At 41.3% G+C, this 19,297-nt stretch overlaps 2 protein-coding genes across 5 annotated transcripts in view; both read right to left on the bottom strand.

Moving 5' to 3' along the window:
- LOC134213220 (annulin-like) overlaps positions 1-19,297 on the bottom strand; it is an 89,136-nt gene that overhangs the window by 27,635 nt on the left and 42,204 nt on the right. The window contains exon 1 of one of the 4 annotated variants that reach the window (XM_062691974.1): positions 6,136-6,390. The exons of the other annotated variants lie outside the window; for them this stretch is intronic. Coding sequence (XP_062547958.1) covers positions 6,136-6,232 — 97 coding nt within the window. The 5' untranslated portion in view covers positions 6,233-6,390. Of the gene's footprint in view, positions 1-6,135; positions 6,391-19,297 lie in introns of those variants that run through there. 4 annotated transcript variants of the gene reach the window in all.
- Positions 7,314-10,048, bottom strand: LOC134217454 (annulin-like). Its single transcript, XM_062696220.1, has 4 exons — positions 9,812-10,048; positions 9,212-9,742; positions 8,776-9,159; positions 7,314-8,719 (listed from the first exon to the last, which is right to left on the bottom strand). Exons 1-4 carry the CDS (start codon positions 9,855-9,857, stop codon positions 7,434-7,436), a joined length of 2,247 nt encoding a protein of 748 aa, XP_062552204.1. The 5' UTR covers positions 9,858-10,048; the 3' UTR covers positions 7,314-7,433.

Genomic DNA, 19,297 nt, shown 5'->3' on the forward strand with positions numbered 1-19,297 from the left:
GGCCAGCACCACGAGGAGGTAGGGATAGGAGTTCCTGGGTAAGAGGCTAAGGACCGCGAGATGGGGTCTATTTTATTCCTCCAGGTACGCGAAGTACCTATGGTACGCTATACCCAGCATTTGCCGTGCGTCCTACCTTAAACACGCCCGATCGCGCACCATTTAATATACTCACTCGACCGCGTGAACTATTTGCTTACTGGGCATTTCGCCAGCACAGAACAACAAATCAGACCGCGCCAGCTATCTGCTTACTGAGCAGAAACACGACAAAACAGGCACCCAGGCACTCATGATTCCCCGGCAAATGCAGCTTGTTGCGAGTAAATCGGTTAAGGTTAAGTACCAAAAGCTAGACTTTTTTACACGCTTTTTTATATAAAAAAAAGTTTGGCCATAACTTCCAAGCCCATAGTCCGATCTGACCAATTTTCAATAGTAAAAAATGGGACAGGATTCCTCGTCGAATGCAACTTGTTTTAACTTCCAAGCCCATGCCTCGATCCGGCCAATTCTCAATAAGAAACAATAGAACGGTATCTCCGTCAAATGCAACCTGTTGCAAGCAAATCGGTTCAGTCTAAGTGCCAAAAAGTGAGCTAGACTTTTTGCACGCTTTTTTCACAATAAATAGTATTTTGGCCATAACTTCTAAGCCCGTTCAATCCGGAAAATTTTCAATAGGAAACAATGGGACAAGATTCCCCGTCGATGGGTAAGTTAAGGTTAAGGGTAAGTACAAAAGAATGAGTTAGACTTTTTGCGCACACACACATACACAGACATCACCTCAATTCGTCAAACTGAGTCGATTGGTATATAACACTATGGGTCTCCGGGTCTTCTATAAATAGTTTGTTTTAGAAGCGAACATACAGCCTTTACGTATACTTAGTATACGAGAAAGACAAACATTATTTGTTTTGTTCAATGGCATCCGGTATAAGGAGACTTTCCCTTATTACCAGTTATGTTTCAATCTTTCTTTCCAGAATTTGAGTAAAAGTTACCAGAACCTCTCTTGAACTTGATCATATTAGGATCATTTTCTTAAGCATTTGGATCTTCTGTAACCTAATTTAAATAAATATAGGATAAGCATAGTACATTTTTAATCTACTCGGCCACTGTGTCCGAACTCTGTTTGATTATTCGATCGCACGGCTGGGTTGAACACATTCTGATTACAAACCAGCTATTATTAGTCATCATGAGCTGGAAACCAGGAGCAGTAACCATATACTGTAGTTGGTCTCGCAGAAACAAAACTCAATATTCAGCAATGGACTTTGTGTGGCGCTTGGGAAATGATCATTGATATTGATTACCTGATTTAATCATTAGGAAGTGAAAGTAAATAAATAAATAACATCTTACAAAACTGTTGGTTTATGGAAATATTATATGATGCTGAAGAAAATATTGCTCATCGGATGTTAGTTTTTCCATCCAATATATTTGCATCCCTCCTTAGCCGTGCGATAAGACGCGCGGCTACAAAGCAAGACCATGCTGAGGGTGGCTGGGTTCGATTCCCGGTGCTGGTCTAGGCAATTTTCGGATTGGAAATTGTCTCGACTTCCCTGGGCATAAAAGTATCATCGTGCTAGCCTTATGATATACGAATGCAAAAATGGTAACTTGGCTTAGAAACCTTGCAGTTAATAACAGTGGAAATGCTCATAAGCTACGAGGTGGCTCTGTCCCAGTGTGCCGATGAGAAGAGAAGAAGAAATATTTGCATCCCACGCAACCAAACCACTTAAATCAGTATGAATTTATTTTTCAGCTTGTAGAATCAATTAATGCTAAGTAACTTTTATCAAAAGATAAGCAGGAATAAATATAAACAATAGTCTGATAATTGATAAAAAAAATGATAATTTTACTTTGTTTTAAAAATATTCCGGTAAATATTAATCGAAGTCAGAAAAATTGCATATCAGGTTTCAATTAGTCCTTCTAACAATGTGCCCGACCCATCACAGTCGTCTGATTATCGCGGTATGAATGATGGATGCTACCCTCAACTGCTGATGCAAATTATATCCCGTTGGCAAGGGCTTCGTCTTAGCATGCACATGGAACGCAGTACGAGAACATTTTCCAGGTGTTGTGTCCACAAACGAATACCAAACGATAACGAAGTATTATACGGAGTCCCTGCCATGATACGTATATCATTTATTTGCAGTTATCATTCTAAAGTGTGCTCAGGTACACGACATAAAATAACGATTTTGTCACCGTCTATTCCATCTTGTACTTCATCTCCGATGCGTTGATAGCTATTGCAATTCGCGTAGATTCCCTCTTGTCGTCAGCGAACCATAGAACTCAGGAGCGTCCCTGAAACTCGAACTACGCAGATCACTCGGTTCACCATCACCTTGACTAATCGTATCCGTTTATCCGAATACACGTGTTGTGCATTTTTATTAAATTCATTAAAACTGACCTTTGACAGTAATAATGCGTCGAAACTTTTAGGTAGGGGAAGGTGGTCGGTTGCCGGCACTGGTCGGTTGTCGGCACCCAGTCGTAACTTTTGACAGAAAAAATATTTGGTCATTCTGACATTTTCCATACATGTGCTATATAAGCACGATCTTGTTGTGTTCAGTTCAAACACTTTCTTGTCAAGTGAAAACCCACTCCAACGTTTTTTTTTGTCATTTGCTTAGTGTTATAAACCAAAGTAAAACGATCGAAATGGTGAGCGCATTACGTATTTACACAGCTAATTTAATCTATTTTGTGATTCATAATTGAATGCCACCGTAGCAGTCGCAATTTAACTAGGGTTTCTTACCCCATTCCCGGCCTAACATGCGCACGACTGCATTTTTTAATTGATATTTATGACTAGGAGCTACTTTTCCTGAATTTTGTGGGCCATGTAATATTGCGATGGGGTTCACCTCTGCTTAAAAAATAGTTATTCTTGCTAAAAACCGCTCGAAAAAGCTTTTACTTGATTTAAATTAACATGGTGCAGCACTCATTTCAGTCATAGGCGATTGCTTATCTGGCATACCCCAAATCTCTTCGGCATATGCAATATTTTACTCAATCTCTCTCTCGGGACGGTAGAAAATGAGACGTAAACAAAAATATGCACGTTCCACGATACCGTGATGCCAGATGGTATTATTCATAATAATTTTTAATTGGTTGAGAAGATATATGCACTCATCCAAATTCCTTCCAAATACTTGAAAAAATATTGCTTTTAGTCTTTGAAATTTAGATAATTATAAATAACATAAAAGCGTCAACGTTTTAGACAGTTTTCCTATTAACGACGAAGGATTATCTTCATACTAAAATAAGACTCATGGCCTTTTGGCAGCACTGTACAGCTAGAAGTTCTTGGGCCGAGGTGATTTTTGTTAGGTTTGAGGATACATTTTTAAATGTATTCTAATATGTTTATATAAAATCTAGTGATACGAACAATTAGAAAAGATTGAAGTGCGTGATATTAGCATTTTTGTATTGTGATAAACAGCCTGAAGCAATGGTTGTATCGAGCACTGTGAAGATTTTCAGGTAGGTGTTTATTTGATGATACCGTTTTGTAAAAGAGGAAAGAATCACTCCGGCTCAGTGGTGTTGCAACGAAGAGCAAAAGTTTGAAATCTACATTTTTAATTTCTAAAATTGGATCGATTAGGAGTGAAATAAATGGTTGAAAAATATTGAGTATTGTGCGCGATAAATAGGAGACATTTTAAAAAATATCAATCATAAACCTACGGCTTCCAAACAGTATAAATAATTAGTTTTTTGTGCAGTGAGCCGGGAATGGGGTCCATAGGCCCAAGTAGTGATTTACCCTATTATTTTCACTTTTTAAAAGGGTTACTTATTTTACTTGTCGGCACCCCGGTGATTATCAAGGGAAATCATCAGTTTATTGCATAATTTTAGACTATAAGCCAAGTTGTTAGCAAAACTAACAATTTTTAAAATCTTGATAAAATGTGTATAATGTACTTAAATGTAATAAATTTCATTGCTATTGACACAATAAATCTTGATCTTTCCAGCCATAACGCTCCCACTTCATATTTTTTTTATTTTGAGTGCTTTTTCATGGTGTCGACAACCGACCACCTTTTTCGAAATGGCATAAAATCAACGCTTAACAAAATTGTAATTAAAATTTTTCAAATAGATGAAATAATAAATCAAATTTCTCCACCAGTTATTAGCTTATCCCTATTGGCTTCCATTGGTATGCAAATATCACCACATTGTGCAATTGGATGAAAGTTTTGGTCCATAACTTTCATCCAATTGCACAATGTGGTGATATTTGCATACCAATGGAAGCCAATAGGGATAAGCTAATAACTGGTGGCGAAACACAAAAGGGTGCCGACAACCGACCACCTTCCCCTACATTTTTAATTCACTTTGTAATGCATGAAAAGGCCAGGTACTTAAATTTGGATTATTATTTTCAGAATATTGTATCTCAATAACGGTTTGTACTACGCCTCTATTTTTAACATGTTTTCATTAGGTTAAACAGTGTACCGTTTGTTTTTATGTAAATTCAAATATTATTGAAGACTTCATATTATTCTACAGAAGTTCACTGCCCATGATCGCATATTTGTAACACTCGCATTTTTATTCATTTTGTAAGAAGCCTGTGAATTATTTAGAAAGCTCAATTTACTGCATCTAGTCCCACAACAGTACAAAAGGCTTTACTATCTTGCTTATCTGTGGTAAGCTGAAAATGATTGAGTTTGTGGTGAGGATTGACAAACGATTTACAAAATCAACCAAAATGCAAATGTTACAAATATGCGATCATGGGCAGTTCAAGTCCCACCGGCAGCCGAATCTTTTTTCGCAATATTCCATAAAAACACCCTAAAATGGCAAACTTAACTATGTGTATCAAAATTAAACATCTTTTCCAAAAAAAGAAAAAATCTGACTTCCCTCACATCAATCAAGAAAAAAAAATTATCACACCGCTGCTGGTCGGACGCTCGGTGGCAAGCGAGCCTCTATTGTCGTTGCAGAAGCAAACCCGCCTCAATACGACAAATAGAAGCACATGTTTGTGATTCAAACGCAACCGACTGTTGTTCAATTCTGATACACATAGTTGGGTAGAGAGAACAGGGTGTGAAATGTTGCCAAAGCAGATTCGATAGATACGGGGAATTGACTGATATCCCATCGTTATAAGCTGGTTATGGAACAACTTCTCGCAAGGGCAGCTGTTGTATAATTGGTAATACGTCCGTATACTAAATGGAATAGTGTGGCAGCCAAATTTTTTTTCGCAATATCTCATAAAAACACCCTAAAATGGCAAACTTAACTATGTGTATCAGAATTAAACATCTTTTCCAAAACAAAAAAAATCTGACTTCCCTCACAAATCATCAATCAAGAAAAATTCTACAGAAGTACATCGAAGCAAAACACTGTGTCCATCATTTCGTAAGTTATTGCTACATTACGTAACATTGGTTTAATAATAGAATACATCTCTTCACCTTCCTTAGCCGTGCGGTAAGATGCACGGCTACAAAGCAAGACCATGCTGAAGGTGGCTGGGTTCGATTCTTGGTCCGGTCTAGAAAATTTGCGGGTTGGAAATTTTCTCGACTTCGCTGGGCATAAAAGTATAATCGTGGCGCCTTATGATATACAATAACAAAAATGGTAACTTGGCTTAGAAATCTCTACAAGGCGGCAATGTCCTAGTGGGGATGTAATGTCAATAAGAAAAAGAAGAAGATCTCTACACAGACCTCATATTGTTGAATTGTACACTTCGTAAACTAAACACCATTCTATTGTCGTATTTATGCAAATATTCACAGTGCTTTCTGAACAAAACCGTCATTAACAACTTGGAAGTGTCACTCGACAGTGCATATTTACTATTCACATTCTTCAAACACCCACTACATCATAACGCATTGTACACACTTCTTTCATCACATCCAATTGATTCCCTGGAAGCTCGATTCTAGTTTAAACATTGCGCATTTGCATCGTTAATCATTCACAGTTTTATATTGACATTGGTCACCCACACATGATGTAATCGCGATTCCCTTTCAATCGTGATTTGCAAAATAAAAGATTGACAATTACATTCCGGTGGGGACCAGATCATCGGTGGTCGTCGTATCCGTTTCCTCCTCCAGGCTGTCGGTAGAAACCGTTCCACGTAGTCATACAAGTAGCTCATTTTGTTCTTTATTGTCGTAGCTGCTACCTTTTTAACTAACTTAGAATAATTAATCACTTCCACTACTCAAACTACCGTACACCAACGAAACCCACGATGAATGATGTTCGACTTGCTCGATCGCGACGAGAACTTCAACTGGCAGCCCAATTGATCTCCGTGTAAATTCTTATAGAAATTCTGCAACAAATGCAGTAGGGAGGATCGTGGAGATCAAGGCATCATCCCGCATCGCGACTACGCTGGTGGGATTCGTAGAGCAGTAACAGTAGGAGAAGTTTCGGTCGACCATTCGCCTTAACCTTTGCGGAATGTTTAAGATTATTTTTTTGAATAGATTTTTTTGGCAGTCTGCTTTGTAGCATGCACTCAAGTAGCCCACTTGTCATAGACGAGTTACTATGACTTATGTACAATCAAATCGAGTCATATATGAGCTGCTGCAACCAAATCGGTCTTAATCGTACTACTCAAAAATAGGACATCTACCAATTTTTAAAACGATTTAAACGATGTGTGGTATAATCGGGGTAGCATTGCGCATCATTTGCAAGTCAGTACACATACTCAAGTAGAAACTATCAATATGCACATTAGGGTTTTTTTAACATTTGTTAGTATGATATTCGCCTATAAAATAATCAAATGAAGTGTGGCTCTGGATAGGTGATGTGGACAAAGGATAGTCAAAACTGTGATCGGACACTGCAGGAAGGTTAACACCGCCAGCTGCTTTGCTTAAGTTTTATGAATGAAATAACATTGATTTGAACAGTTCGCGCGCAATCGCCGCTCAAGCGACTCGCTAGACACGTGCAAAGGAATGGGAGTCGAGCGAGAGTTGACCAGGCGTTTTACTCTCCGATGCTGTGGGAGAAGACGAATGAATCGCTCCACAAAAGATTCATCGGAATCAAAACAGTCGTCAATCTTCTGCTGAAACCGGCTTTTGGTGTACAAAAGAACATGATTCATGTCGTCACGCATTCCCATTTCGGCGCTGTCATTAAGTGCGTCATACTTTCCGCGCCTATAGACCGGCCCCTTGATCGGTCATCATCGAGCAAAACGAATGGAGTGAAATGAAAATAAACGAAAAATGATGTCATCACTGGTCATTTTATTATTTAGATACATTTGCCTCGGGGAATACCAAGTTATACATATGTGGAATAAATACAATTGAAGCCGAAAAGTGAAATCACGCAAAAACGAGACTATTTTTAAGCGAACGTCCTGCGTTGAGCTCCGAATCGATTTCAGCCACTTCGAAGGAAACGAAGCCATCCACGTCGTTCAGTTGTTCGGCATTGAATTTGGCAGCAATTTGTGCGCTACCGGGCAAATTAGGCGTCATACGAAATTTGATGACTGCCGTGTCCCCAGCCTCAATAAAGTCGTAGGGAATTTCAACTGGCTGCCACACTCCAGAGCATTCGAAGCGGAATACACCGTTCGTCAGTTGGATGGGCATTGGGTTTTGTAAGGAGGCCGTAATGTAGAGGGGTGCTCCGATGTGGGGCTCATTATCCAAATTGATCTTGATGTCCGGCTTGCGAACTCGATAGTTTTCTTGTGCAAAATATTCATAATTGGTTCCTCGTACACTGGCTGAGCACGTTATTCTGAAGTAGGCCTGATCCAGAACGTTCTGATAGTATTCATCAAATTCTACATGTAGTTCGACGGTGCTGGTTGTATTTGGTTCTACTTCAACCTCGAATGGCAAAGCTTTCAGAGGCGTCCTCAGCTTTCCCGTGTAAAGTACGGTATCTACGTGAACAATTCCTTCGATAGGGTATGTCGCATTATCTGAGCTATTTTTTATATTGAGAATGATCGTGAAAGGTTCTCCTATTTTAACATCGTTACGAATATCCACTTCAAAATCAATGTCATGGAATTCTTCGTTTGTGTAGATCCTAGCGAAAGGACTATTCGCTTGTTTTAGTGCTTTCATCATTGTGATTCTCTCGTCGCAAGATTTCTCTTCAAATTTGTACGTTTCAGTGATGTCTTCACGCTCCCATGAACCCACTGCTTTGGTGCTAATGAATTGGCCGACTTTAGTAGGATCCTTCTTTACAAGCTTCAACGGTTGACCAGGTCCTCTGTATCTCCAATAAATCTCATCAGCATTCACTTCGGCAAACACAAAGTCACAGTCGTAATGCACATTGATATCTCCTCGTTTTACTGCCTTCACCGGTGCAGGTCCAAGCTTGTACATTCCATCGGAAAGCTCCTGTGGTGTTGCATCAACTGCTTGCCAGCCATCATACAGCTCATCAGACCTCTCCCCTAAATCAGGCCGCTGCATCCACATTTCGTTCCATACGTGGAAATTCCACGTATAATCTGAATTGAACTCACTTAGATCATTATTGCTCTCACCGATATAGTAGTCAATTGTCAATGACGCTTCTGAATCGTGTGCTGAATTGAAATTAGACACTACTCGACAAGGAATTCCTAAGGCACGTGAGACTGCAATAAAATGTTCATTAGTATACGGTTGAAAATATAACTATGACAGCAATTACTTGTAGCTAGCACTCCGGAAAACACCCAGCACTGCCCGTAACGCACGGATGTTGCCGATGCGTAATATTGCTGCAAAATTTCGACAGAGCCGATCCACTTTGTTGGTGGTATACCATCGGGAAACTCCTTACTCCATCTTCCCATGAGTGCTCCATTGTCATCATTGCTATTGACAGCAGCCGACAAAGCACGTGCCACTCGAATCGGGTTTCCACGGTACGTAGCGCTTACTCGTCCAACAGTTGACAACAGAAGGAAACTACACTCCAAGATATCCTTTTCAAACTGCCCCAGCTTCCACACAGTTGGATGAAAGCTTCGATTACAACCCCGCCAAATCATTGTTGTGTCACTAAGGACGTACTCCTCGCGCATTTGATCATCTAAAGAAAATAAAATTAGGGCTAAAAACTTCAATTTTACTCAGTCACAAACCTTCCATATATACGCAATCGTGCTCACACCAAGGATTAAATAATAGATAGAAATTAACTGAAACTTGTGCGTTGACCACTTGATCAAATCCAGCTAGTTTGGTGTCAATCGCAATATTCCATTTGGAAACCGAAGCCTTTGCCGAAGGTCTGATGCTGATCGTCAACATTTCGTCATCCATTGAATCCAGCACAGCCTTCCAATCAGATTCATCTTCATCCACCTCATCGCTGGACTTTTGCAAAGGCAAATGCACTACAGTACCAAGACCATGGCTCACTCTCTCTCCGTCCATCGGTTCCACCGATAACATAAATGAAATCACATCTTTATCCTCGTCAAATGGCCTGTCGCAGTACACCTTCAGCTGGAATGGCTGACCTCTCCTAACCACCAACATAGGATTCCCAGTATCCATTTTGTGCCGGTTCATAAGTTCAAACCTACTCGTTCTATGAGCAACCCCGTTTTCATCCAGACAGGGGTTGACACCGTTGATCCTTAAAGGCATGTCCTGCCCATCTCCAGGCACTGCAATTCAACGAAACGTTCATTATCTACGAAATTCAAATATTGTTTGACACGTAAAACGACACTCACTGTTTACTTGCGGCCACATCGCCCACGGTGATAAACCGGCTTCCATGTTAGTTAACAACACAGCAAAAAAACACTCAGACGACACAGTAACGATCCCTTCACACCGTTTAATGAAGTTATTACGATTTTTTTGAATATCAATATTCGCGCGTACAGCTTCGAACAGGGCGTCCGGCACCAGCAAATTGCACGGTCAAACTGAACAAACGACGTAGATGAAATGAACGTTTTATAACGAGTTTGTACTGCTGGTTGCCGGTTGGGTACGCGCCTTTGGTCTGATTTATTTCAACCAGCGTCTTCGTAGGATTACTCATCAATCAGCAGAAGCGTGGAGTACTGATGGCGCGTTCATCCCTTTTAGCGTTGACAAGCGTCGATGTTATGGGTGGAGGTGCTTGATCATTTCGTTCCCGAGATTTATTGGACAAGTTGCAAATTAATGGATGATTTATGGGTCTATGAGTTTGTGAATGCCTGATGATTAGCCCGTCCTTTATCATTCATATTATTATTTTTGTACTGAAAAGTATGGCATCCGAAAATTTGAGTTTAATTCTTGGCGGTTTCTTAACGGAGTGAGTTACTTCCCGTGCTGGCTGTGGTAAGCACGCTGCTCTACATAGAGCAATAGATATCATGAAGTAACGATTACGACACTCGCTCCTGCTTGTTAACACCCTAAGATTATGTTTGGCATTAGTACATGTATGTATTTATAGTACTTGTAGAAGCTTGCATATGATCTAAGAGTATCAGAGAACAAACTCTACCGGCGAGGCCTCGAAATCGGGCGTACAAGGAAAAAGTGCTCTAGGAGACAGAGGTATATTTTACCAGGAACGACGCATATAAGTGCTACAACAAACTAAAGAGAAGCGTACCGTTACCAGTCCATGACAGGAATCGACCAAAAAAGTGAAAGGAGCACTCTGAGTCTTGTCATAAAACGAGTTAGTACTCGTTGTCAACACGTTGAGGGGTGCTGAACCTATGAAGATTCTCTCATTTTTTCTGTAATTCAGAACTTAATTTTGAAGGATACATTGAAGGTACATTTCCCAAGAATCACATTTTGAACAGATTTGGTTGCAGCAACTTGAATTTAATCAAATTTGTTCGCATATAAGTCCAGTGGCTCACTTGCACTCAGAAAAATAGATTCCAGAGGAAAACTGAAAGACGAAGCTAATAAAAACTAAAGCCGCAGCAGAGCGATCAACAACCAGAGGTGTCAGAGTCTCAATCCGTCAACTATACTCGGTACTGAAGAAAGAGGTCGTCGTGACCCTAACGAGTTTCCTAGTCTCGACCGTTGGTCGTAACAATACTCAGCAAACTGAACCTAATTCCACTCTCACACGATCATCAACACAAAGACAAAATATTGTACAAATCTAAGGTAACTCGCTACACGTTTGAAAGAAAATAATAATTTTCTAATAGGGCATTAACTGATTACCAATAACACAATGCATTATAATTTTAAAGAAACTTTATAGATCAGATCTTGCCTGCTACATTCTTCTCCACCCCTTCTCTCCAGAAATGTAATAAACGTTGAATGACTTGCTAGTTATAAAAATTATTTAATTAAATTAAAATTTAAAACTTCCATGGAACCACTGTGTACATTTTTTTCTAATTATTATACAATTAAACTGTAATCTACTACCTAAAAATTCCAATACTATCCAAGTTCAATCCAAATCTAATCCGATTCAAAATCCAATTAGTATCCAAAACAATCAATGTTGCGTTTCAATTTAATTCAAATCCAATCCAAATCAAGTCAAAATCCAATCCAAATACAATTCAAGTCCAATCCAAATCTAATCCAAATCCAAATCAAATCCAATAAAAATTCAATTAAAATTCAATCCAAATTAAAACCAAATCAAGTCAAAATCCAATCCACATTCAATTTTTATGCAATCCTATCTAAATGTAATCAAAATCAAATCCGAATCCAAAATCAACCAATAAAACAATTGATAAAGCATTTCAATTAAATCCAAATCTAATCCAAATCCCATTCAAATCCAACTCCAATCAAAATCCAATCCAAATTCAATCCAAATCCATTTCAAATCCGTTTCAAATCCAATCAAATTCAATCAAAATCAAATTAAAATCCAATATAAATCCAATTCACGTCCAACCCAAATCCAATTCAAATCCAATTGAAATACAATTCAAATCTAATCCAAATCCTGTTGGAGTAAATCGGCAACAAAGTATGCTGATGACCGAAGGCCTCCATAGCAACATAAGTTTTATTTAATAAACAATTGTAGCAAATCATTCATTCCTGTTCAAGCTCTCCACCGAACAAGTTGAATAAATAGTTTTCTGCTGTTAAACTGCTGTTCTATTTTATTCCGACCATCAAGAGGTTATGGGCGACTCACGCAAGGATTCGGTCCACGGGATCCCGTTGTTCTCGGGCACCGGCTTTGACAATTGGCGTTTTCGAGTGGAGAAGTATTTGAAGTCCGTGAAGCTATTGGATGTCATCAAGAAGGATCCTCCAGCGGAACCGGCCGAGCTTGCGAAGTTCCAGGAAGAAGACGGTAAAGCGGCGTACCTGCTGATCTCATTTATCCATGACGATCTGCTGGATCTTGTCCGGGACAAGGAGACGGCAAAGGAAGTTTGGAGCAGCCTTGAAGCCGTCTAGGCCAAGAAGTCCGTCTCGTCGCAGACATTCGTCAGAAAGCAACTTGCGAAGCTGCGAATGGCTGAGGGTTCATCCATGAAAGATCACCTGAAGACATTCGAAGAGCTGATCCGACAACTGAAGCTGGCCGGGGCGAAGCTTGAAGAAAACGATGTTGTGTCCCAGCTGTTTGCCACCCTTCCCGAATCGTTCGATCCGTTGGTTACTGCGTTGGAAAATCTTGGTGAGGATAATTTGAAGCTGGATGTTGTTCGCGAGCGCCTTCTTGCCGAGGAACTCAAGAAAACCGACCGGCTAGTCAACTCTCAAGAGAAACCATCAGCATTCCAAGGATCGAAGCAGAAACCTGGTAAGTTTACCGGAAAGTGCAACCGCTGTCAGAAGAAGGGACACAAGGCCAAGAACTGTCGCGTGAAGTTGAAGACGGATGTGCATGCTGAAGCTAACGCTGCTTCCGGTGATAAGGCGGTGGTTTTCATGACCGGAAATTGCGTTCGCGCACAGGACGATGGTGTGGTGTCCTTCAAGCTGGATTCTGGAGCCACCGACCATCTTGTGAACGTGAACCACTGTTTCGCCGATCTCACGAAGCTGAAGCAACCCGTCATAATCAACGTGGCGAAAGATGACCAATCTCTGGTTTCCTGGCACCGAGGCACGATTAAGGGCGTCAACAAAGAAGGCAATCAAATCAGCCTGAAGGATGTCCTCTACGTACCAGATCTCCGAGCGAATTTGCTGTCTGTGAAGAAGATGGCAAAAGCGGACCTGAATGTCACGTTTTCGAAGACGGAAGCAATCTTAAAGCACGAAGGAGAGCTGATTGCAAGATGTCCCATGCGGGGCGATTTTCACGAGCTCGATCTGTTTGTCGATACTGTGGCGGCCAACATGTGTGCAGCTGCGAACATGGGCGTAGCCAGAGGGGGGCAGGGGGGGGCCGTCGCCCCCCCCTAAATGGTGGAAAGATTGAACGGGTACTGAAATGAATTCGCTTAAACATGTGCACTTTACGATCCAATCATATTCAGAAATAGGTTTTTGAAATTCAAAAGATTCCCAAAAAACTTATAAGGGTATCCAGGATCCATACTATATGAAATTTCAAAACAACTCGAAACATTTCGGGCTCAAGAATTCTCCTAGAAATCCTTCTAGAAGCTCCCCTGGGAACTTCTAAATTCCGGAAAATTATCCCCAAATTCCTCTGAAAATCGTTTGAAAATCCTTCTCCTGTAATTGTAATTTTTCCTTATCTAGAAACCCCCAACTAATTTTGTTTTAGGAAATTCATGTGGAAGTTTCTTGAAGATTTCTTTTCTTCCCTTCAAGTTTTACTTCTAGACATTTCTTCGGCTATTCTTGCAGGAAAATCTGCGACATTTCCTTCAGGAATGCATTCTAGAGTTCCTCCAAGAATACATACGGAATTTCCTCCCAAAATTCCACTAGAAGTTTCTTCAGTAATTTATGACGGAAATCCTCCGATTTCGCTCCATATTTTCCTCTGCTAATCTATAAGGAACTGATTTGGGCATTCCTCCAGGAACTCTTCCTTAAATTCCTCCGGGATAAAGGTAGCCTCACACCTCGGGAATTTGATCCGCGGATTTTTCCCCATGTATTTTTGCATATGCGATGTTTTCGGGATTTGGGCACGGAAAATCAAAATCCCGGACCCATTTAAAATGCACGGGGACCAAAATCCGGCGGAAAATTTTCCCGAGGTGTAAGGTAGCCTTAACTTCCAGGACTTTTTCCGGGAATACCTCTATAAATTCAATAGCGAAATCCTCTAGAATTACATTTTGGAATTCTTTCCGCAATTATTTTAGAATATCCTTCAAGAATTCCTCTAGAAATTTCTTTAGAAACTTCTCCAAGAATTCGTCCAAGTATTTCCCCGGAAATTTTTCTCTTCCTTCAGGAATTTCTCCAGATTTTTTTCCCCGGAACTCTTTCCGGACTTCACTCGGAATTTACTCCAGAATTTCATTCGGAAATTAATGTTAGAGTTCCTCCAAGATATCTTCCAAGAGTTCTTCCAGGAATTTCTTCAGAACAAACAAAGAACAGCAATTCATCTGGGAATACTTTCTGGATTTCATCTATTAATTTCTGCATTAATTCCTCCTGGTATTTTTTCGGTAATTCCTTCTGATATTTCTCCAGGAATTCCTTTATGAACTTCTCCAATAATTATTTCAGTACTACCTTGTGAGAAATCCTCTGGAAGTGCTTGTGGGAGTTCCTCCAAGAGCTCCCCCAGGAGTTTTTTCAAAGGTTCCTCTAGTAATCTCTCCAGGAACTTTACAGGGGATTCTTTGAGGATATTTGGCAGGAATTTCAAGGGAAATGGGATTTCGGAAGTTCCTCTCGAAATTCAAATCCGGGTATTCCATCGGCTGATCCTCTGAAAACTTCTCCGGGAGTTTCACTAGTAGTTCCTCCGGAAATTCATTCAGACTTTCTTTCAGGAGTTCATTAAGGCTTTCTTTGGGAATTTATCTACAAATTCCTTCAGAAGTTCCTCGGAAAATTTCTCTGGGAGCTCCTCCGGGAGGACCTTCAAGAATTCTTGCAGGAGTTTGTCCTGGAATTTTTCCAGAAGTTCTTACGAGAGTTCCTCCAGGATTTCCTCCGGAAATTCTTCCTGTAGTTCTTCAATAAATTCATCTAGAAGTTCCTCTGGCAGTTCTTCCGAAAATTCCTCTGATACTTTCTCCGGGAATTCCTACAGAAATTCCTCTGGGAGTTCCTCCGGAAATTACTCGGAATGTTCCTTCTCAAAGGAACTGCTGGTGAAACTTCCGGAGAAATGCTCATAAAAACTGCTGGTGGATCTCCCGGAGGAATTCACGTAGGAACTGCTGGAGGAGCTCCCGTAAGAACTCCCGGAGGAATTTCAGGAGAAACTCATAGAAGAATTCCCAGAGGACCTCCCGGAGGAACTCCCAGAAAAACTATCGGAAGAACTTCGGGAGCAATTTCCAGCTGAAGAAAGCCTAAATGATTTCCTGGAAGAGCTACTGGTGGAATACCCGGAGGAATTTCTAAAGAAACTCCCGGGAGATTTTTTAAATGAACCTCCGGAGGAACTGCCAGTGAATCTACCAGAAGACTTCTCGGAAAAAATCTTGGAGAATTCATCTTATAGACAAATCTCATCTAGGTGAAACCTTTGTAGGGGTATGTAGCAGGACCATCATCATCATCAGAGGACCTCCCGGAGAATTCCTTGAAGAGCTCCCAGAGAAATTCTCGGAGGAGCTTCTGGAGGGATTTCTGTATAATTCCCGGAGGAAATTCTGGAGAAATTCCCGGAAGAATTTTCAGAGAGCCCCCGTAGGAACTGCCGATAGAACTACCGGAATAATTCTTGGAGGAATTCTTGGAGGATCTGCAAGTTGAACTCCTGGAAGAATTCCCGGAGGAATTTTCAAAGGAACTCCTGCAGGATGTCCTGTGGAAATCTTGAAGTTTCCACCGGAATTCTTTCTGGATATCTTTGGGAATTAATCTAGGAACTCCTCCAAAAATTCCATTGTTGATTTTATTTTCGGTATAATTTCTGTATAAATTTTCGGTGGAATTTCTGGAGAAATTTTCACAAGAAATTATTCGAAACTTTCACGGAAAAAAATATGGAATTTACACAGGAAATTCGAAGATTTTTCGCGGAATTCTCAGGAATGTTTATTGGCAATTCTGCGGAATTTTCACGGAATATTCTTAGGAATTCCACGGTGCAATTTTTCAGATTTTTTTTATGAGAAACAGCACGAAAGAATTATCTGAAGAATTCCCTGCAGAACTTATAAAAGAATTCGTGGAGGATTTCTTGGAGTAAATAATGGTGGAATTTTCGGTCAATTCCCGGCGAAATTGATGGTGGAATTCCTGAAGACATTGCCGAAGAAATTGCTGGAGGCATTCCTGAAGAATCCGGGCGTGAATGCGTCAAGTTTATTGGCATTATGCGCAACGCGCTGTTGAGATTCAGCCTTTACTGTTGGTTGTGGATTTGGTTTCAAAGTGTTTGGAGCTTAGAAGGAAAAAGTACCAAGCACTAATATTCATGTGTTTTTATAATACTACTATAAAACAACGATTCAGAAGACCTAAAAAATTTGGCCCCCCCCTAATCGAAATCCTGGCTACGCCCATGGCTGCGAACGGTAACCTGTGGCACCGTCGACTTGGCCATTTGGGAGAAAGGAACATGCAAGCACTCGTTAAGCACGGAATGGTAACAGGTGTTCCCGAGGAGCCAAGTAAATTGGATTTCTGTGATGTTTGTGTTCTCGGAAAGCAGTGCCGAGAACCATTCACGGGTACAAGACCTCTAGAGCGAGTGCACTCCGATGTGTGCGGTGTCACCACACCAGCGGCTTGGGATGGTTCTCGGTACTTCGTCACCTTTATTGATGATTACACGCACTTCGCAGTAGCTTATCCCATCAAGAAGAAGTCCGAGGTGTTCCAAAAATTCAAGGAATACGAGGCCATGGCTAGTGCTGCTCTGGAGCACTCGATTTCGAAGCTGACTGTCGATCAAGGGAGTGAGTACTGCTCCAAAAATCAGCGTGCGTTCTACGTTTCCAAGGGGATCCAGATCGAGCCAACCGCAACCTACACACCACAGCAAAATGGGGTGTCCGAACGGTTCAATCGGACAATCGTCGAAAAGGTGCGTGCGATGCTTATTGAAGCCCAAGTTCCGAAGACTCTATGGAATGAAGCGGTCCTAGCGGCGGTGTACCTGACGAATAGAAGTCCAACCAATGCGATATCTGGCTGGAAGACTCCTGCCGAAATGTGGACTGGTCACAAACCGGATCTGAAGAAATTGCGTGTCTTCGGATGCAAAGCATTTGCTTGGCTGTCAGCGACACAGAGGAGAAAACTTGAGCCAAAAAGCAAGCCTGCTGTGATGATCGGCTACGCGCCGAATGCATACCGCCTGTGGGATAAAGAGAAGAGACAGTTATTCCTTGCCAGAGATGTGAAGTTTGATGAGAACAGTTTTCCATTTGCCACCGAGATCCGTGATGAAGCTCCATTGGTTGTTGTTCCGTACGAGATCGAGGATCAAGACAAGGAAGACGTGCACCACCCGGTGCGGTCTGTTCAAACCAATCAGCCACTCGTGGCTCAACAAGATGACATTCTGACTGACGATGCTGACGACGAGGGTGAAAACGAAGTTGACCCCTAGCAGCACACGTGTGTCAAATAGGTTATTGCAACTTATATGTGACCGGATTCAGGCACAATCAAGTTGCTGCAACCATTTTTGTCTGAATTGTGCTGCTCGGGACGAAACCGGAGCGCTCCCTTCGCAACTAGACCGTGGTTCAAACCTCGAAATGGTAACCCCGAGGCGCAGCGAACGGGAGCGCAGACTCCCCGGTAAGTTGAAAGAATTTCTGGTTGGGAAACTTTTCACTGCCGCGCAGTCTCCTTCTACAGATGCTGTACAGAACGTTCCCAATGCGCCATTCGACGGTTCCGATGCACGAGATTAGGCTGAGCGTTTGATCTTCGATGTTCCTGAGGCGTACAAGGAAATCGCTGGACGAGCTGACGAAACCCTTTGGCAGCAAGCAATCGGTGGAGAATTGCAGTCGTTGGCGGACAACCATGTTTGGCGATTGGTGAGATGTCCAGCTGGCGTGGTTCCGCTTAAATCGAAATGGGTCTTCAGAGTCAAGCCAGACGACCGAGGCGAACCAGTTCGTTACAAGGCACGCCTGGTGGCGAAAGGATTCCTGCAGAAGGACGGCATCGACTACAACGAAACGTATTCCCCCGTAGCGAAGTTGACCACAATCCGAACCGTTCTTGCTGTAGCAGTCCACCGAAGGATGCACGTTCACCAACTCGATGTGAAGACCGCGTTCCTGTACGGTGAGCTGGAAGAAGATGTGTATATGGCCATACCTGAAGGCATTACGGCACCACCGCACCTCGTATGCAAGCTGGAACGTTCACTCTACGGACTGAAGCAAAGCCCACGCTGAAATAAAATCCAATCCAAATTCAATCCAAATCTAATCCGAATCCACATCCAATTCAAATCAAAATCGTTTCAAATTTCAAGGTGAAATACAGTTACGGCTATTTGAAAAACAAATCTTAGATTTATCTTTTATTATGTATCCGTATAGAGATTAGACATACACGCTTAAAATAATTTACACATTTTGAGCATAAAATCACGAGGCTCCTCTGGAACGACACATATTATGAGTAGGGTAACCTATTGTTGTGGTATCTCCTAATGTTGCGGTAGTGTTCGAATAGTCCATCTTGGATATAATAGCATCAAAAACAATTGTGGATCCCCTAAAACTCTTCGAATCAACCCCTAGAACACCTTTTGTTTAACAAAATTCCGTTCAAAATTATGAAAAATCAACATTTTTCATTAAAAAATTACGTTCGTAAAAAAATGTTTCGATAATTAAAACAATGTGCGATGATTATATCCGCACATTGTTATTGTTCCGCCATCGAAGCAGAGGAAAATCCTCCGAAGAAGTATGATTCGTTGTGATACTTTTCGGCAACGTTCGCCATCATCGCGATCCGAAGAGACTTTGACAGTTCGAGGCAAAATCACTTACACATGTTCTAAGTATGTGTACTTGACTTTTACCGTGTAGAAGAACTAATTCTTTTGATCCGTCCACGAGCGGGTTGCCCACCTCTAATTATGTTGCTGTTTACTGTTCTCAAAGTTATATGCAGAGCGATTCTAGGGGAACTGTTCCGTTTTCCATCTCACTGAACATATATTCATC

The sequence above is a fragment of the Armigeres subalbatus genome, chromosome 2 (genome assembly GCF_024139115.2).
Source record: "Armigeres subalbatus isolate Guangzhou_Male chromosome 2, GZ_Asu_2, whole genome shotgun sequence".
Lineage (NCBI taxonomy): Eukaryota > Metazoa > Arthropoda > Insecta > Diptera > Culicidae > Armigeres > Armigeres subalbatus.